The sequence below is a fragment of the Oncorhynchus kisutch genome, linkage group LG19 (genome assembly GCF_002021735.2).
Source record: "Oncorhynchus kisutch isolate 150728-3 linkage group LG19, Okis_V2, whole genome shotgun sequence".
NCBI lineage: Eukaryota > Metazoa > Chordata > Actinopteri > Salmoniformes > Salmonidae > Oncorhynchus > Oncorhynchus kisutch.
The window spans coordinates 32,807,497-32,824,766 of record NC_034192.2 but is presented as its reverse complement, the minus strand read 5'-3'; the positions used below and the strand labels follow the sequence as shown (position 1 = coordinate 32,824,766).

The 17,270-nt window shown below is 46.4% G+C and overlaps 2 protein-coding genes across 9 annotated transcripts in view; one reads left to right on the top strand and one right to left on the bottom strand.

Moving 5' to 3' along the window:
• The window catches only part of LOC109864694 (putative methyltransferase NSUN7), a 49,841-nt gene extending 47,110 nt beyond the window's left edge, over positions 1–2,731 (top strand). Inside the window, exons 10-11 of the mRNA XM_031797243.1 lie at positions 1,658–1,934; positions 2,114–2,731. Of these exons, the coding sequence (XP_031653103.1) occupies positions 1,658–1,934; positions 2,114–2,589 (753 nt within the window). The 3' untranslated portion in view covers positions 2,590–2,731. The remainder of the gene's footprint in view (positions 1–1,657; positions 1,935–2,113) is intronic.
• A 196-nt stretch (positions 2,732–2,927) lies between these two features.
• The window catches only part of LOC109910141 (amyloid-beta A4 precursor protein-binding family B member 2), a 45,775-nt gene continuing 31,432 nt past the window's right edge, over positions 2,928–17,270 (bottom strand). For 3 of the 8 annotated variants that reach the window (XM_031797583.1, XM_031797581.1, XM_031797582.1), the window contains exons 9-15: positions 16,909–16,914; positions 10,584–10,698; positions 9,361–9,436; positions 8,205–8,294; positions 6,478–6,593; positions 6,027–6,209; positions 2,928–5,755 (exon numbers count right to left, since the gene is read on the bottom strand). In XM_031797583.1, coding sequence (XP_031653443.1) covers positions 5,582–5,755; positions 6,027–6,209; positions 6,478–6,593; positions 8,205–8,294; positions 9,361–9,436; positions 10,584–10,698; positions 16,909–16,914 — 760 coding nt within the window. In that variant the 3' untranslated portion in view covers positions 2,928–5,581. The remainder of the gene's footprint in view (positions 5,756–6,026; positions 6,210–6,477; positions 6,594–8,204; positions 8,295–9,360; positions 9,437–10,583; positions 10,699–16,908; positions 16,915–17,270) is intronic. The other 5 variants (XM_020509282.2, XM_031797586.1, XM_031797587.1 and 2 more) reach the window with 3 other exon arrangements.

Here is a 17,270-nt window from a genome sequence, read left to right as displayed (position 1 = left end):
GAGCTGTGACAGCAGGTGACCCTGCAGCAGGAAGAAAGGACATGGTGCCTCCCTCTCCTCTCTGCTCTCTTCTCTGCTCTTGCTGTCTTCTCCTCTGCTCTCCTCTTGCTGTCTCCTCCTCTCTTATCCTCTGCTCTCTTCTCCTCTGCTCCCCTCTCCTCCCCTCCCCTCCCCTCTGCTCTCCTCTCTGCTCTGCTCTCCTCTTGCTCTCTTCTCTGCTCTCCTGTCCTCTGCTCTCTTCTCCTCTGCTCCCCTCCCCTCTGCTCTCCTCTCTTCTCCTCTGCTCTCTTCTCCTCTCTGCTCTGCTCTCCTCTTGCTCTCTTCTCTGCTCTCCTGTTCTCTGCTCTCTTCTACTCTGCTCTCCTCTTGCTGTCTTGTCCTCTGCTCTCTTCTCCTCTCTTCTCTGCTCTGCTCTCCTCTTGCTCTCTTCTCTGCTCTCTTCTCCTCTGCTCTCCTCTTGCTGTCTTGTCCTCTGCTCTCTTCTACTCTGCTCTCCTCTTGCTGTCTTGTCCTCTGCTCTCTTCTCCTCTGTTCTCTGCTCTGCTCTCCTCTTGCTCTCTTCTCTGCTCTCTTCTCCTCTGCTCTCCTCTTGCTGTCTTGTCCTCTGCTCTCTTCTCCTCTGCTCTCCTCTTGCTGTCTTGTCCTCTGCTCTCCTCTTGCACTCGTCTCTGCTCTTCTCTCCTCTGCTCTCCTCTCCTCTGCTCTCATCTCCTCTTGCTGCCTTCTCTCCTCTTGCTGTCTTCTCTCTTCTCCTCTGCTCTCCTCTTGCTGTCTTGTCCTCTGCTCTCTTCTCCTCTCTTCTCTGCTCTGCTCTCCTCTTGCTCTCTTCTCTGCTCTCTTCTCCTCTGCTCTCCTCTCCTCTGCTCTCCTCTGCTCTCATCTCCTCTTGCTGCCTATCTCCTCTTGCAGAGCAGAGGAGAAGATTGCAGAGAGGAGAGGGAGGCACCATGTCCTTTCTTCCTGCTTCAGGGTCACCTGCTGTCTCTCTTCTGCTCTTCTCTGCTCTCCTCTGCTCTCTTCTCCTCTCCTCTGCTCTCTTCTCCTCTCCTCTGCTCTCTTCTCCTCTCCTCTGCTCTCTTCTCCTCTGCTCTGTTCTCCTCTCCTCTGCTCTCCTCTCTTCTCCTCTCCTCTCCTCTGCTCTCTTCTCCTCTCTCTTCTCCTCTCCTCTGCTCTCTTCTCCTCTGCTCTCTTCTCCTCTGCTCTCTTCTGCTCTCCTCTCTTCTCCTCTCCTCTGCTCTCTTCTCCTCTCTCTTCTCCTCTCCTCTGCTCTCTTCTCCTCTCCTCTGCTCTCCTCTCTTCTCCTCTCCTCTGCTCTCTTCTCCTCTCTCTTCTCCTCTCCTCTGCTCTCTTCTCCTCTCTCTTCTCCTCTCCTCTGCTCTCTTCTCCTCTCTCTTCTCCTCTCCTCTGCTCTCTTCTCCTCTCTCTTCTCCTCTCCTCTGCTCTCTTCTCCTCTCCTCTCTTCTCTGCTCTCCTCTCTCCTCTAAAGTACTATTGACAGATTACTTGACACTCATAAAACACTCATCTTTACATTGCATAGACTCTGTTTGCATTACAAAGTACTGTATATCCAACCTCTTTTGCCGTAAAATGATCGCATGGTTTAAACTTGTTCCAGTATCTCCTCCTTACTCTCTCCATATTCCTTTCCTGACAGCCCGACCTGGAAGAGATCGAGTCTGCACAGGAAGTGCTTGCCAGGGCAGCAGCCACGGGCCTATTGGATGGGATCGATTCCAACAAGCCAACCAGGAAGGAGAGGCGTGGCCGACAGACCCACCAGGCACCAATCAGTCACGCCCGCTCAGCTCATACACGCCCACACGCCACCGCCAGCAGCCAATCCAGAGTCATGGAGTTCCTTAACCGTGAGACCAAGGGTAGTAGCTCCGCCACTACGGTGGGGTCGACCAATGGAGGTCTGTCGCAACGAGGTCAGTTCATTCACACACACAGTTTCACTCCTAACACATGCATACTCAACTGCTCTTTCTGTGTCGTACTAGTCCAAAGGCCCTCGAGCTATCACACACTCTCTTCTCCATCTCTTCCTTTCGCCTCATTCCTCTCTCACACTCCACAATCCCCCTCTTCCTCTTTCTCTGTCCTCTAGGTAAAGCCAAGCCTGCTCGCCGACGCCCTCCCAAGCCCTCCCTCTCCAACAGTACCTCCTACACCTCCCCTTACTCCACCCCTAACCCCGCCTCCAGCCTCTCCAGGAAGAATCAGACCTGCCTCATCAACACTGCAGCCGCACACAACAACCGCCACTCGCCTACCGCCACAGACCCCAACCCCCCTGCTGCCCCTCTCACCACAGCCCCCTTCACCCCCCTGGTCCACCCTGGCCCCCCTAAGGGTCGTCAGGAGGTGCTGCGACCCGTGGCCCTCACCCTGCCCCCGGTCCTGTTCCCTGGGTACTCCCCCCCGGCCAGACAGATACGGAACCTCCCTCCGCCCCCCCAGAGGTCCAACCCCACCCTGCCTTACTACCAGTGGAAGACCTCACCCACCCAGGTGCCCCTGATCAAGTCCTCTGGTAGTGTCAACGAAAAGCCTGTCGTCAAACACCCTCGCCCCTGGCTCTGACACGGCACACAGGACAATACTTCAGGCAAATACACCCTCAAATACTGAAGACAAAAAACACACTACCATACACTGAAATATAGAATACATGTTACACACACACACACACACATACATACATACATACATATACATATAAATACACACTCACATACATATATATATTATATATACACACATACATATATACACACATATGCAAGTTACATTCACACACAGTGTCCATAGTGCTGTCACTATTATAGTTTTAAAGCAAAAAGAATAAAGCACCTTTAGTCATTTCACTTTAATACTTTTCGTATGTGTCATAAAACAAGTATGCCATAGTCTCAAGTATACAGTAATTGTATATTTTTACAGTAGTGCCAATTACCAAATATGTGATTTCATGACTTCAATGACTTGACCCATTACATGAGAAAATAAACCTGCACTTTCAAGACCTTCCCTTGTTTTTGTATTGCATTTATTTTCACAACAGATCACAATTACATGGTGTAGAGATGAGTGAAGAACAGAGCACATGAATCACACGATTTTCACGTATGTTTTTAACGTTGGAGTGGATTGCATTCACAGAGTTGAGTTAGAGTGTAGAGAGGTGTACCTGGGTCCTAAAGGAGACAGTGGGCGGTCAGCTCTCCATAGTTGGGTGAATGTGTGTGTGTGTGTGTGTTTGTGAGTGGGGACAGTTTTAGATAGTCTGGTAGAGTTATACCCCTGTTCCAGAGCACCTATCTCCATAATGACACCCTCCTCTGTAACCTCTCTCTCCAACGATGATCCATCTCTCTCTCTCCCCCCTCACATTCAGATTACAAACACATGAAATACCAACACCACCCCATTCCTCCCTCTCACCTCTCATCTCCAACCTGGGGTACAATCATTACTTTACAATAATTATAGTACAATCTGAGCACCCCTCCTCAAGGGAGACATTGGTTCAGTCCGTTATGTGAGCCAGATGGGATGGAATACATTGGTTCCCATGTTCTGTACACTCCCTGTCTCTGTTAGGACATCATGGCTGTATAGTCCGTCACATGACACGTCTCTATTGGAGTCTGGTGCTCAAAGGTTGCCAGGTCGGGTAGAAGAGCTGGATGGCGGTGTTTGGTCAGTGGCCTTGTCAGAAGCGATCGGCTTTTACCATGTCAACGAGACAGACGTCTTAAGGAGACGTGTGTGTGTGTGTGTGTGTGTGTGTGTGTATGTGTGTGTGTATATGTGTGTCCGTCCCGTTCTGGAATGCTACTCAGTTTGGCACTGCGATGGGAACAGGGCTGCTCTCACTGTGTACAACAAGTTTAAAAATAAAAAAGGTAGATAAACAAACACACATTCAGTGTGGGCTTCCTGATGCAACAAAGCCAGCACTCAATGGGGATTGGTTATTTTTCTCAGGTATGTCCAGTGTGTCTCAGTATTAGTGTAAAGCCTGCGTCACAGGAAGCAATTTGGACGCAATTTAAATCGCATGCAACATCCAATCCTGTTATACATCACATCATGGTTTCATAAATGATTTGTTCTCCCTACAGTTTTCAGTCTTTCGCTTCGCCCACGACTGGCTCACGTTGACGACAATCCCGACGCTGTGTTTAGACACGTCAATAACCAAGGCTTTCAAAACATGTGGCCCTTGTCTTTCATCAGACGAGAAAGAATTCTTAAAATAAAAAAAGATACACTTACTGTAGCAGTTTTACACAGATCCATTCAGCTTTGGGTGCCTCCATCTGACTAAACTACACTTCCAGAGTTACCCTTACACACAGGTGTTTGGAGCACGCTAGATAGCTAATTAGCACAGGTGGTCGCCTCTTGTCTGTTTTCGTTAAACAAACGCAGTAACACGGAGATATGGCCGTGTCGGAACCCTAGCAAGGTGTGTATCAAATTAACCTTTTTTTTAATGTATTATTTCTCGATGATGTGAAAGTCCATACGCTTCCAAAACTGTACCGCAAGCGACTCGTGTTAATGTTCAGATTGAGCATCGGGGCTCTTAACAAAACTCCCCCGTAGAGAAGACGCCTTCATCCAATAACTCTTATGTATAATGTAATGGAACTGAGAGTCATGATCAAGGGCTATGTTTTACCAAGTTAGCTAGCTAACTAAGCTAGCAACGAGCTAACCTAGCTAGCGCAGTTCATGTTGGCCAATTTCAGTTGAAACTGGACAGATAAAGGTCTGGGTTCACTTTTAAAATGACATTTATTGACTGCCAAAGCATGTACATAAACCATGACTAGACACATTTTTTCTGACATTTGGCATGTCTCTTTTGTTGTGGTTTGCAGCAACACTTACAGCTGTGTTGACCTGACAACTGGGTCAGAGTTCCGTACGGAACGATATGACGAGTCATGTAAAAAAAAAAAAATCCTGCTCACTGATTGGACACTGCATACAGTCAGTTGCTTGAAATAGGATTCATTCCTATCTTGCGATGCAATGCAACTAAGTTGCAGGCCCCCCAAAATTTGGGGGGTGACACACTGGGCAACACAGGTGCAACTTTGTTGCAAGCAACATAAATTGTATCCAGAATGCTTTGTGTGACACCGGCTTAATACTCCATACAGCTCAGTAGTAATAATACTCCACAAGACGAGGCAGTGCCCGGTGAGGACAGCTGTGGCCTGGTTAAAGTAGGTAAGTCTCGCTATGACACAGCAGAGTTCAAAGCTCAATGGAAAGTTCCACTAGTGACGACCCATATTAACCGCACATCATTCTGCTGTATCTTGGCCTTCCTCTTCTTCTTCTGCAGATTAGTTCACTTTTTATTATTTTGAGCAGATACACATTTCCAGATCCATTCCTCCTTTGGTCTGCCCAGTGGTGTTAAGTTAACATATATGTACATCGTTGGTTACCATGGCTGGTATTGGTTAGGAGTGGTTGTAGGTCGTAGTTGTGGCGACAGTGTGAGTGACAAAGCCAAGGGCTGTGGTAGGGGGTGTGGTCAGTGAGCTGTCCGTCATTGCTGAGGCAGTTCTGAGGGCGTTTTCTTTGTTTTCAGAGTGTCTATGAGAGACTGGACGCCACGCTTCACGCTGGTGGTCACCCGGCGCGTCACCGAGTCGGGGGGCGGGGAGGAGGAGCCAGCTCTCTGGGAGGGGGGGCGTGCCACCAGACACTTCTGATACCGCAGCTGAGGAAGAGGAGGAAGGGGGGGGAGAGGAAAGTACATCAGAGTCTAACTCAACCCTAACACTAACTCTAGCTTCATGTCCACGTCTTGGTTCAACCCTAACCGTAGCCTCAACCACAACCTTAAACCAATCACAACCCTAACACTACCTCTAGCTTCATGTCCACTTCCTGGTTCAACCCTAAACGCAAGAACGAGGTAAAGAGGATAAGCAGACAATGTATATATACAGTATGTGTGTACACACAGTAGGTATGAGTAGGAGTCTCACCACGCAAGCAGCCTGCACGGCCTCAGACACACTGCCAGCGTTGGGGTCACACCAGAACACGTGGCACTGGAAGTGCTGGTTCCCAGAGTCCATGACGAAAGCAAAGGTGTGGATATCCCGGCCCACTCCCATGAAGGACAGGAAACGCACGCGGCACTCCACCAGCACTTCCTCCTCCTCTTCCTGTCCAGGGGACCAATGGTTATAGAATATAGGGAATATTCAGGTAGAAATTAAGACATGTTTTTTGTCATGATGAGGGCAATGGGTCAAAGCAAGAAAAGCCAGGTTGGTTAAGATGAAATCAATATCTACAGTAGGTTTCAGTCCAGACGGATGAGATGTGAATCTGTTGTTTCACATGCGGTTTCCAAATGGATAACAAATGAATGAATGTGGTAAAGCGATTCAGAGATAATCCACAGCTACGGGAAGACAATCTGCTACTTGCCTTCTCCTTGATGACAGCCACGGTGGCGTCAGCCACACTCAGTATGACAGGGGTCCAGTCCTCTTTTCCTGTGGAGGACACAAGGCTCTCTATAGCCCCGTTGATGATGTCCATACCTGGAGAGAGAGAGGGGGGGGGGGGGGGGGGGAAGAGAGAGAGGTGGTGAAACCTGAGTTTGTTTTCTAACTCCAGTAGAGTGGCGGTCGGTGCCGTTTAAGATGAGTTCAATATAACATTGATAGATTTAGACTACAACACAATACTCACATTTTCCCTGTACCCATCATGAGGTTGTTACAATTTAGCCTATGAATGAAAGTTTACAACATAGGTGCACAGGTCGAGAGAACATGTTTAAATAATCAGGGTGACAGAGAGTGACTCATTGGATACCGCCTTGCACACTTTTGACTGCATCTAGCTGATATAGGATGTAATCATTAGTCCAACAATTGCCAACAAGAGTTTCTATTGGACAAATTCAGGTATATTTAGCCCCATTTCATTCCGTTCGCTTCTGTTTAAGAAACGTTTTTAAACAGAATTTGGTGGTGGGAATTACACCTCTGATCACATGCAAACACAGTTCACTTTCATAGCAGCCACATACAAACAGCATGATCACTTGCTCGTTGTATTCCTTCTCGCATCAACGCGCTCTCCTCCTCTCACCTTTTCCCTTCGCTTGTGGACTTCAGTTCACAATGCATCAGCTGTCTGTGACCAGGCAAAAAAACTTTCCAAGCCAAACCTTCATATCATAATTGCTAACAACTACACACAGCCTACGCCTTTGTCCCCATATTAGCTAATGTCATAGTCGATATAGCAACTAGAATTAACGTGTTAGTAAACCCGCTACAATCATGCAGTGTACAGTCAGAAAGCAGTTTAGCAGTTACACCGGTGGGCCCCGGTGGCAATAAATTAATAAAACCAAAAGCTTACATTGACTTGTAAGAGTTTCTGTGTGGGATAGCAATAGCCAGCAAGCTAACATAGCACCCCTCTCTGTTTGAGCAGGGTGTTTGAGTAGGCTAAACTGGCTAGATGCATAAACTAGCTAAGCAAGTGAAAGTGAAAAAAATACTACGAGAAATATAGCTAGCTTTCTCTCTCCCTCTCTCTCTTGCTTCTCTTTCATTTTTGAAGAATTTAATTTGCTCAAAACTGTTCAGCTATTGTCTGTATCTTTCAGTCAACTACTCACCACATTGTATGCACTGCCGTCTAGCTAGCTATATCTTATTCTTTCAGTACTAGATTCATTATCTGATCCTTTGATTGGGTAGACAACATGTCAGTTCCTGCTGCAAGAGCTCTGATAGGTTGGAGGACATCCTCCGTAAGTTGTCAGAATTACTGTGTAAGTCTATGGAAGGGGGTGAAAACCAGGAACCTCCTAGGTTTTGTATTGAAGTCAATGTACCCAGAAGAGGACGGAAGCTAGCTGTCCTCCGGCTACACCATGGTGCTACCCTACAAAGTGCTGTTGAAGCTACCGTAGACCTTCATAGCAAAACAGTGTGTTTTAAGAAATTATTTGATGATGTGAATATATTTAAATCTAAAAAGGATAACTGTAATGTTTCACTATTTAGATTATTTGGTAATCTCCTTGCTCCTCTGAGGAGCCTTCACTGCTCCAGTATGTGTACAGGTGTATGGACCATGATTAACGGAACAATTCAGGTGGTTAGGTACGGCTGTATATGTAGCGTCCTTACTTCTCTTACCTATGGGGCGAGACACAGACGTCATCCCCAGGTAGTTCACATTGAACTTCTGCACCAGCTCAGTCTTTGGGACGGGAAACTCTGTGGGAGAATACACACATCAGACACGAAAGATGCACACACACACATACACACACACACACACACACACACACACACACACACACACACACACACACACACACACACACACACACACTACAAAGGATGTCCAAGCAGACTCAGGCAAAGACATGTCCAAACAGGCTTGTTAGTCTAAAATACAAAAATAAACCGATTCTTGTGTGAATATTTGAATATTTCAGATGCTGTTGCATCTAATTAGGTCATATGAAAAAACAACTGAAGATGGTTATTCATACAAGTGTGCAGAGCTTCAGAGGGGCTGTTTCGATAAACGCTCGGCTCAAAAACAAAGTGTATTTACAGGGCGGCCTGAAGGGCGGGAAGTCTTCTATCCCTCTGTCCATCCTAACACAGAGAAGAGTGTAAAGACCAACACCCCGGATAAAGAACAGAACAGGAGTTCGTCTACTTCCTATTACACTCTGCCTGAGGGCCGGGGAGAAACAAGGGATGGAATGAACGGAGGTGAGAGACAGTGGAGGGATCTGATAGTGGAGTGCACAGGCGGTTTGGTCGTGGTAGCGAGTAGCGAGTGAGCGATGTTCGTCCAATGAGCGCTTTGATCTCTCAACAGGGGGTTGCTGAGCGTTAGGGCTGGCTACGACTCAACACTAATTGGCTTTTAATGAGGTGAGCTGCTCCTGTGAGCTCAGAGCCCATCCATGATTTTTACTCCATGCACAGAATACACGTTTTTCCCCCGCAGTCAGCAGATCCTGACACAAAAGCTGAAGTTATGGGATGAATTGTTATTTTATTATCTATAATAATTGGTTTAGTACTTTTGGTAATGTGTCATGAGATGTTGTACTGTTGTCAGCATAATTCAGGCTTAAGTGAACCAAGCACAGCCTTTTCATTAACAAGTGTTTGCATTCAGTTCTGGATTCATAAGGGGCCTTTTTTCATTTGCAGTGAAGTTATAACGCTCAACTCCAATTCTGTAAACAGATCACGATTAATGAATAGTACCTGTGTGTGTGTGTGTGTGTGTGCGTGTGTGTGTCACCAAGCCCCTTACCCTGGAGAGGAACATCGGAGCCTGTTTGGGATGAGCTGCAGGCAGCAGCCTTCGCACTCTTCCTCTCAGCCATAATCTGGAGGTAGAGAGGAGTGGGGGAGAGAGGGAGAGTCAGACGGGGGAAGAGGGGGGGGATACGATGGTAATGTGAAACAAAGAAATTCAAAGCGTTTAAACTTCAAACTCAGAAAGAAGCACAAGGCATTATGTGTTCTTTGAACTAAAATGTAGACATATTTCCTAATGAATGAATCTCTCTCCGTTTCTCTTCTCGATCTCTCCGTGGTCTTATACTGCAGCAGAGCAGCCTTACGGGCGCTGTAATGTGCTGCACTCCCTTCGAGATAGTTGATTAATTGTAGGTGTCATTAATCAAAGTCTATGGTGAGTCTGCAACTCTCTTCTCACAGGGGAACAAACACACACACACGTATGTATGTACACAGGCAGGCAGGTAGGCACACACACACACACACACAAACACAAACACAAACACTGCACACACAAACACTGCACACCAACAGAGGCTGAGGTCAGTACATTTTCACACTGCAGTAGGAATTGTTTTAAATAGACAATGTGGAGTGTAGAACTTATTTACTAGCGCACAATGAGTGACTGTTTGGGATGATTCATTTACTTCTGTATGGGACTGCCAGGCCAACAACGTATTGAGTAATAGCTGAGAAACACTGAGACAAGATGTAGAGCTTTTTTCCAAAGTGGGTCACCATCTCTCTTGTCAGAAAGCAGATCACAAACAACAGACAAGGAGACTACCTTTATTTTGCTGAGTGAATTGTCCTTTTCAAGGTCATGCCTGTTCTAAAGCCTACAGGCCTGTCGAAGCTGTCAGTGTCTAGAACAGGAAACTGGTCTAGTCTCCATGTGCATGATACATTTGTAAAGAACAGGACATTCAGCAGGGACTGGGAATGAGTAGCAGCAGTTTAGCAGTCTCCTCTCCTCGCCACTGCTCCATAACGAACGTAGGTTATGCCTTTCAGGGCACTTCCTTAACCCTGAGTGGGGTTAAAACACTCCCCCACCCTCCCCTCAACCTCACAACCGCCCGCCCCAGGGCAGATCCAATGGTGATGTTGGTGGCGGGTACACATACTGTAAGCAGGATTGCAATTTGACCAAAATGAGGTGTGTACTTCTTTCTACTCTCTCGACTTGAATTTAAAGGACAGAACATTTCTGTGAGAATGCCCACTCACCTTGGAACAGATTTCGTGGAGACTCGTTGCTATGGCTTCTGCAGGGGTATCACATCGAAACACATGGCATTTCAACACCCGTGTGTTTTTGTCTCTCGCCACATAGGCAAAGTCCCTATAGAAGGGATAGAAGATATCGTATGAGACATGAATACGCGTCATATTCACATGTATGTATATGGCAGGTAATTAAATACGTTAGAATAGCATCTGTATATTTTGACATGATGAATGTTGGTGAAAGGCATGGGATAGCAGACAGACGTTTCCACTTTCTACTACTATGAAATTCAGACACCTTGACTTCTTCCACATTTTGTTAGGTTACAGCCTTATTCAAAAATGGTTTAAATTGTCCCCCCCCCCCTCATCAATCTACACACAATACCCCTTAATGACAAAGCAAAAACTGGTTTTAAGAATATTTGCAAATTTATATAGAGTCTTCTTGGGTCTTCTTGGGTATGACGCTACAAGCTTGGCACACCTGTATTTGGGGAGTTTCTCCCATTATTCTCTCCAGATCCTCTCAAGCTCTGTCAGGTTGGATGGGGAGCGTCGTCTCTCCAGAGATGTTCGATTGGGTTTAAGTCCAGGCTCTGGATGGGCCACTCAAGGATATTCAGAAACTTGTCCCGAAGCCACTCCTGCGTTGTCTTGGCTGTGTGCTTAGGGTCGTTGTCATGTTGGAAGGTGAACCGTTCCCCCAGTCTGATGTCCTGAGCGCTCTGGAGCAGGTTTTCATCAAGGATCTCTCTGTACTTTGCACCGTTCATCTTGCCTCAATCCTGACTAGTCTCCCAGTCCCTGCCACTGAAATACACCCCTACAGCATGATGCTGCCACCACCATGCTTCACCGTAGGGATGGTGCCAGGTTTCCTTCATACGTGACACTTGACATTCAGGCTAAAGAGTTGAATCTTGGTTTCATCAGACCAGAGAATCTTGTTTCTCATGGTCTGAGAGTCTTTAGGTGCCTTTTGGCAAACTCCAAGAGGGCTGTCGTGCCTTTTAGGCTTCCGTCTGGCCACTCTACCATAAAGGCCTGATTGGTGGAATGCTGCAGAGATGGTTGTCCTTCTGGAAGGTTCTCCCATCTCCACAGAGGAACTCTAGAGCTCTGTCAGAGTGACCATCGGGTACTTGCTCACCTCCCTGACCAAGGCCCTTCTCCCCCGATTTCTCAGTTTGGCCGGGCGGCCAGCTCTAGGATGAGTCACGGTGGTTCCAAATGTTTTCCATTTAAAAATGATGGAGGCCACTGTATTCTTGGGGACCTTCAATGCTGCAGAAATGTTTTGGTACCCTTCCTGTTTTGGTACCAATCCTGTCTAGGAGCTCTAGGGACAATTCCTTCGATCTCATGGCTTGGTTTTTTGCTCTGACATGCACTGTCAGCTGTGGGACCTTATATAGACAGATGTATGCCTTTCCAAATCATGTCCAATCAATTGAATTTACCACAGGTAGACTCCAATCAAGTTGTAGAAACATCTCAAGGATGATCAACGGAAACAGGATGCACCTGAGCTTAATTTCAAGTCTCATAGCAAAGGGTCTGAATACTTAAGTAAATAAGGTATTTCTGTTTTTTTGTAAATTTGTAAAAACCTGTTTTGACTTTGTCATTATTGGGTATTGTGTGTAGATTGCTGAGGATTTGTATTTATTTAATCAATTTTAGAATAGGGCTGTAACGGAACAAAATGTGGAAAAGGTCAAGGGGTCTGAATACTTCCGGACATGCAATGCATGGTACATTACCCTGACATGCAATGTACGGTACATTACCCTAGCATGCAATGTACGGTACATTACCGGACATGCAATGTATGGTACATTACCCTGGCATGCAATGTATGGTACATTACCCTGGCATGCAATGTATGGTACATTACCCTGGCATGCAATGTATGGTACATTACCCTGACATGTAATGCATGGTACATTACCATGACACGCAAAGTATGGCACATTACCCCGGCATGCAATGCGTGGTACATTACCCTGGCATGCAGTGTATGGTACATTGCCCTGGCATGTAATGTATGGTACATTACCCTGGCATGTAATGTATGGTACATTACCCTGGCATGTAATGTATGGTACATTACCCTGGCATGCAATGTATGGTACATTACCCTGCCATGCAACCTGTGGTACAATACCCTGGCATGCAATGTATGGTACATTACCCTGACATGCAACGTGTGGTACATTACCCTGGCATGCAATGTGTGGTACATTACCCTGGCATGCAATGTGTGGTACATTACCCTGACATGCAACGTATGGTTGAACTATAAAAAATAATCTACTTTGTTCACTTGTTTACACAGATGACAGATGATGAGTGCTTCTCTATCGTCAGTGAACAGATATTATCATACTTTATTATCATTCACTGCCTTAAGAAGAAGTGTCTTCTCAGTGGTGGGCGCACGCATGCACACACACACACACACATAATGTGTCCCATTGCCTAAGGGTAAAGGAAATGCCATGCTGAGATCTTCAGACAGTGGCCACATGCCAGAGAGGAGGCAGTGACTCCCAGTGAGAGAGAGAGAGAAAGACAGAAAGAGCGAGAGAGGGAGAGAGAGAGAGAAAGACAGAAAGAGCGAGAGAGGGAGAGAGAGAGAGAAAGAGAGAGATAGAAGGAAAAAACAGAGACACGTGTGGGGATGGGTGGATTGAGTAACACAATATACTGATAGTGGGATGGGGATGAAATACAACACCTGTCATCCACACATCATATACACACACCATCAACAGAGAATCATCCCAGAGTATAGTGCAGAGTGGGAATCCAAGAAACAATGGACAAAGTGATAAAGAAAGAATGTCAGATGAAGGAGAGAGTGCTGGGGAGTGGAACCATGCTGAGGGGCTGTGCAGGGGAGCCGTGCAGAGCCACAGGTGCAGATGTGAATCAAACACACACACACCTAGGGACACTCAGCGTTTATCACAGTGGTCCACTCTGATTATGAGTCCATTACCAGCCCCGTCTCCCTGCTTAATTGTGTGCTCACACACTTTGGGTCAATAATACTCAGTTCCTGTCCAGCTTAGAGAATTGTGTGCGTTTTGACTGCGTGTGTGTGTACATTTAGAGCTCGATTCAATCCACATCGCGGAAGTTCAGCTTTCCAGCGCATTGAAATTGAAAGGCAATGTTCCCGCTTTAGCGTTGACTTCATAAACGCTGTGTATGTCGGCTCAATCGGAAATTACCTTTAAAATTCTAAAATTCTAATGGGTTTAAGTCCAGGCTCTGGATGGGCCACTCAAGGATATTCAGAAACTTGTCCCGAAGCCACTCCTGCGTTGTCTTGGCTGTGTGCTTAGGGTCGTTGTCATGTTGGAAGGTGAACCGTTCCCCCAGTCTGATGTCCTGAGCGCTCTGGAGCAGGTTTTCATCAAGGATCTCTCTGTACTTTGCACCGTTCATCTTGCCTCAATCCTGACTAGTCTCCCAGTCCCTGCCACTGAAATACACCCCTACAGCATGATGCTGCCACCACCATGCTTCACCGTAGGGATGGTGCCAGGTTTCCTTCATACGTGACACTTGACATTCAGGCTAAAGAGTTGAATCTTGGTTTCATCAGACCAGAGAATCTTGTTTCTCATGGTCTGAGAGTCTTTAGGTGCCTTTTGGCAAACTCCAAGAGGGCTGTCGTGCCTTTTAGGCTTCCGTCTGGCCACTCTACCATAAAGGCCTGATTGGTGGAATGCTGCAGAGATGGTTGTCCTTCTGGAAGGTTCTCCCATCTCCACAGAGGAACTCTAGAGCTCTGTCAGAGTGACCATCGGGTACTTGCTCACCTCCCTGACCAAGGCCCTTCTCCCCCGATTTCTCAGTTTGGCCGGGCGGCCAGCTCTAGGATGAGTCACGGTGGTTCCAAATGTTTTCCATTTAAAAATGATGGAGGCCACTGTATTCTTGGGGACCTTCAATGCTGCAGAAATGTTTTGGTACCCTTCCTGTTTTGGTACCAATCCTGTCTAGGAGCTCTAGGGACAATTCCTTCGATCTCATGGCTTGGTTTTTTGCTCTGACATGCACTGTCAGCTGTGGGACCTTATATAGACAGATGTATGCCTTTCCAAATCATGTCCAATCAATTGAATTTACCACAGGTAGACTCCAATCAAGTTGTAGAAACATCTCAAGGATGATCAACGGAAACAGGATGCACCTGAGCTTAATTTCAAGTCTCATAGCAAAGGGTCTGAATACTTAAGTAAATAAGGTATTTCTGTTTTTTTGTAAATTTGTAAAAACCTGTTTTGACTTTGTCATTATTGGGTATTGTGTGTAGATTGCTGAGGATTTGTATTTATTTAATCAATTTTAGAATAGGGCTGTAACGGAACAAAATGTGGAAAAGGTCAAGGGGTCTGAATACTTCCGGACATGCAATGCATGGTACATTACCCTGACATGCAATGTACGGTACATTACCCTAGCATGCAATGTACGGTACATTACCGGACATGCAATGTATGGTACATTACCCTGGCATGCAATGTATGGTACATTACCCTGGCATGCAATGTATGGTACATTACCCTGGCATGCAATGTATGGTACATTACCCTGACATGTAATGCATGGTACATTACCATGACATGCAAAGTATGGCACATTACCCCGGCATGCAATGCGTGGTACATTACCCTGGCATGCAGTGTATGGTACATTGCCCTGGCATGTAATGTATGGTACATTACCCTGGCATGTAATGTATGGTACATTACCCTGGCATGTAATGTATGGTACATTACCCTGGCATGCAATGTATGGTACATTACCCTGCCATGCAACCTGTGGTACAATACCCTGGCATGCAATGTATGGTACATTACCCTGACATGCAACGTGTGGTACATTACCCTGGCATGCAATGTGTGGTACATTACCCTGGCATGCAATGTGTGGTACATTACCCTGACATGCAACGTATGGTTGAACTATAAAAAATAATCTACTTTGTTCACTTGTTTACACAGATGACAGATGATGAGTGCTTCTCTATCGTCAGTGAACAGATATTATCATACTTTATTATCATTCACTGCCTTAAGAAGAAGTGTCTTCTCAGTGGTGGGCGCACGCATGCACACACACACACACACATAATGTGTCCCATTGCCTAAGGGTAAAGGAAATGCCATGCTGAGATCTTCAGACAGTGGCCACATGCCAGAGAGGAGGCAGTGACTCCCAGTGAGAGAGAGAGAGAAAGACAGAAAGAGCGAGAGAGGGAGAGAGAGAGAGAAAGACAGAAAGAGCGAGAGAGGGAGAGAGAGAGAGAAAGAGAGAGATAGAAGGAAAAAACAGAGACACGTGTGGGGATGGGTGGATTGAGTAACACAATATACTGATAGTGGGATGGGGATGAAATACAACACCTGTCATCCACACATCATATACACACACCATCAACAGAGAATCATCCCAGAGTATAGTGCAGAGTGGGAATCCAAGAAACAATGGACAAAGTGATAAAGAAAGAATGTCAGATGAAGGAGAGAGTGCTGGGGAGTGGAACCATGCTGAGGGGCTGTGCAGGGGAGCCGTGCAGAGCCACAGGTGCAGATGTGAATCAAACACACACACACCTAGGGACACTCAGCGTTTATCACAGTGGTCCACTCTGATTATGAGTCCATTACCAGCCCCGTCTCCCTGCTTAATTGTGTGCTCACACACTTTGGGTCAATAATACTCAGTTCCTGTCCAGCTTAGAGAATTGTGTGCGTTTTGACTGCGTGTGTGTGTACATTTAGAGCTCGATTCAATCCACATCGCGGAAGTTCAGCTTTCCAGCGCATTGAAATTGAAAGGCAATGTTCCCGCTTTAGCGTTGACTTCATAAACGCTGTGTATGTCGGCTCAATCGGAAATTACCTTTAAAATTCTACCGCCGAATCTGTACCGCTTCAGCGCTACCAGACTGAGTAGAGGCCTTAAGCATTCTGTCACACAAGCTGCAGAGTACAGTGGCCCTGCGTCTATATTTACAAACGCCTCATATATCGCGTTTAACGTCTTTTGAGAGCAGAAACAGAAACACAGATGCAGCATGGAGATAAAAATGGCCCGTGGCGACTCTGTGCGTGAGCGCCAGTGTGTAGTGCTGTGTTATAGCTAAAGGGCAGAGCTCACTCCCAGGCTTTCTGCTGTCTGTCTGTCTGTCACTCCCCAGACAGCTGAAGAGGCGTGTGACTGCGGGTAAAATGGAGGACTTGACACAATGGTTAAAAGAAAAGACAAAAGGCAATACGTGGAGCACACAGCAACCATTTACCTTTCCCTGGGTCCAGGGAAGCAGAGGGAAGGAGAGAGGGAGAGAGCGGGAGGAGAGATGGGAAAAAATGAAAGAAAGAAAGAATAAAGAATGTGAAAGACATTGTTGTTATTACATTAAATATTCTGGGGTGATCACAGAGGATGCTCTTTGGTCCCAATCAGAAGGTGTCTGAGCCATTCCCTGAGCCGTGTGTGTGTGTGTATACTGTATGTGTGTGTGTGTGTGTATACTGTATGTGTGTGTCGAAGCTTCACCTCTGTATACTTTTCATTTCAGCGGCAGAGCTTAGCGTTCCTGCTCCATTATGACACATCACACCTCTGCTGTTTGACATGCCGACACACACACACAACACAACA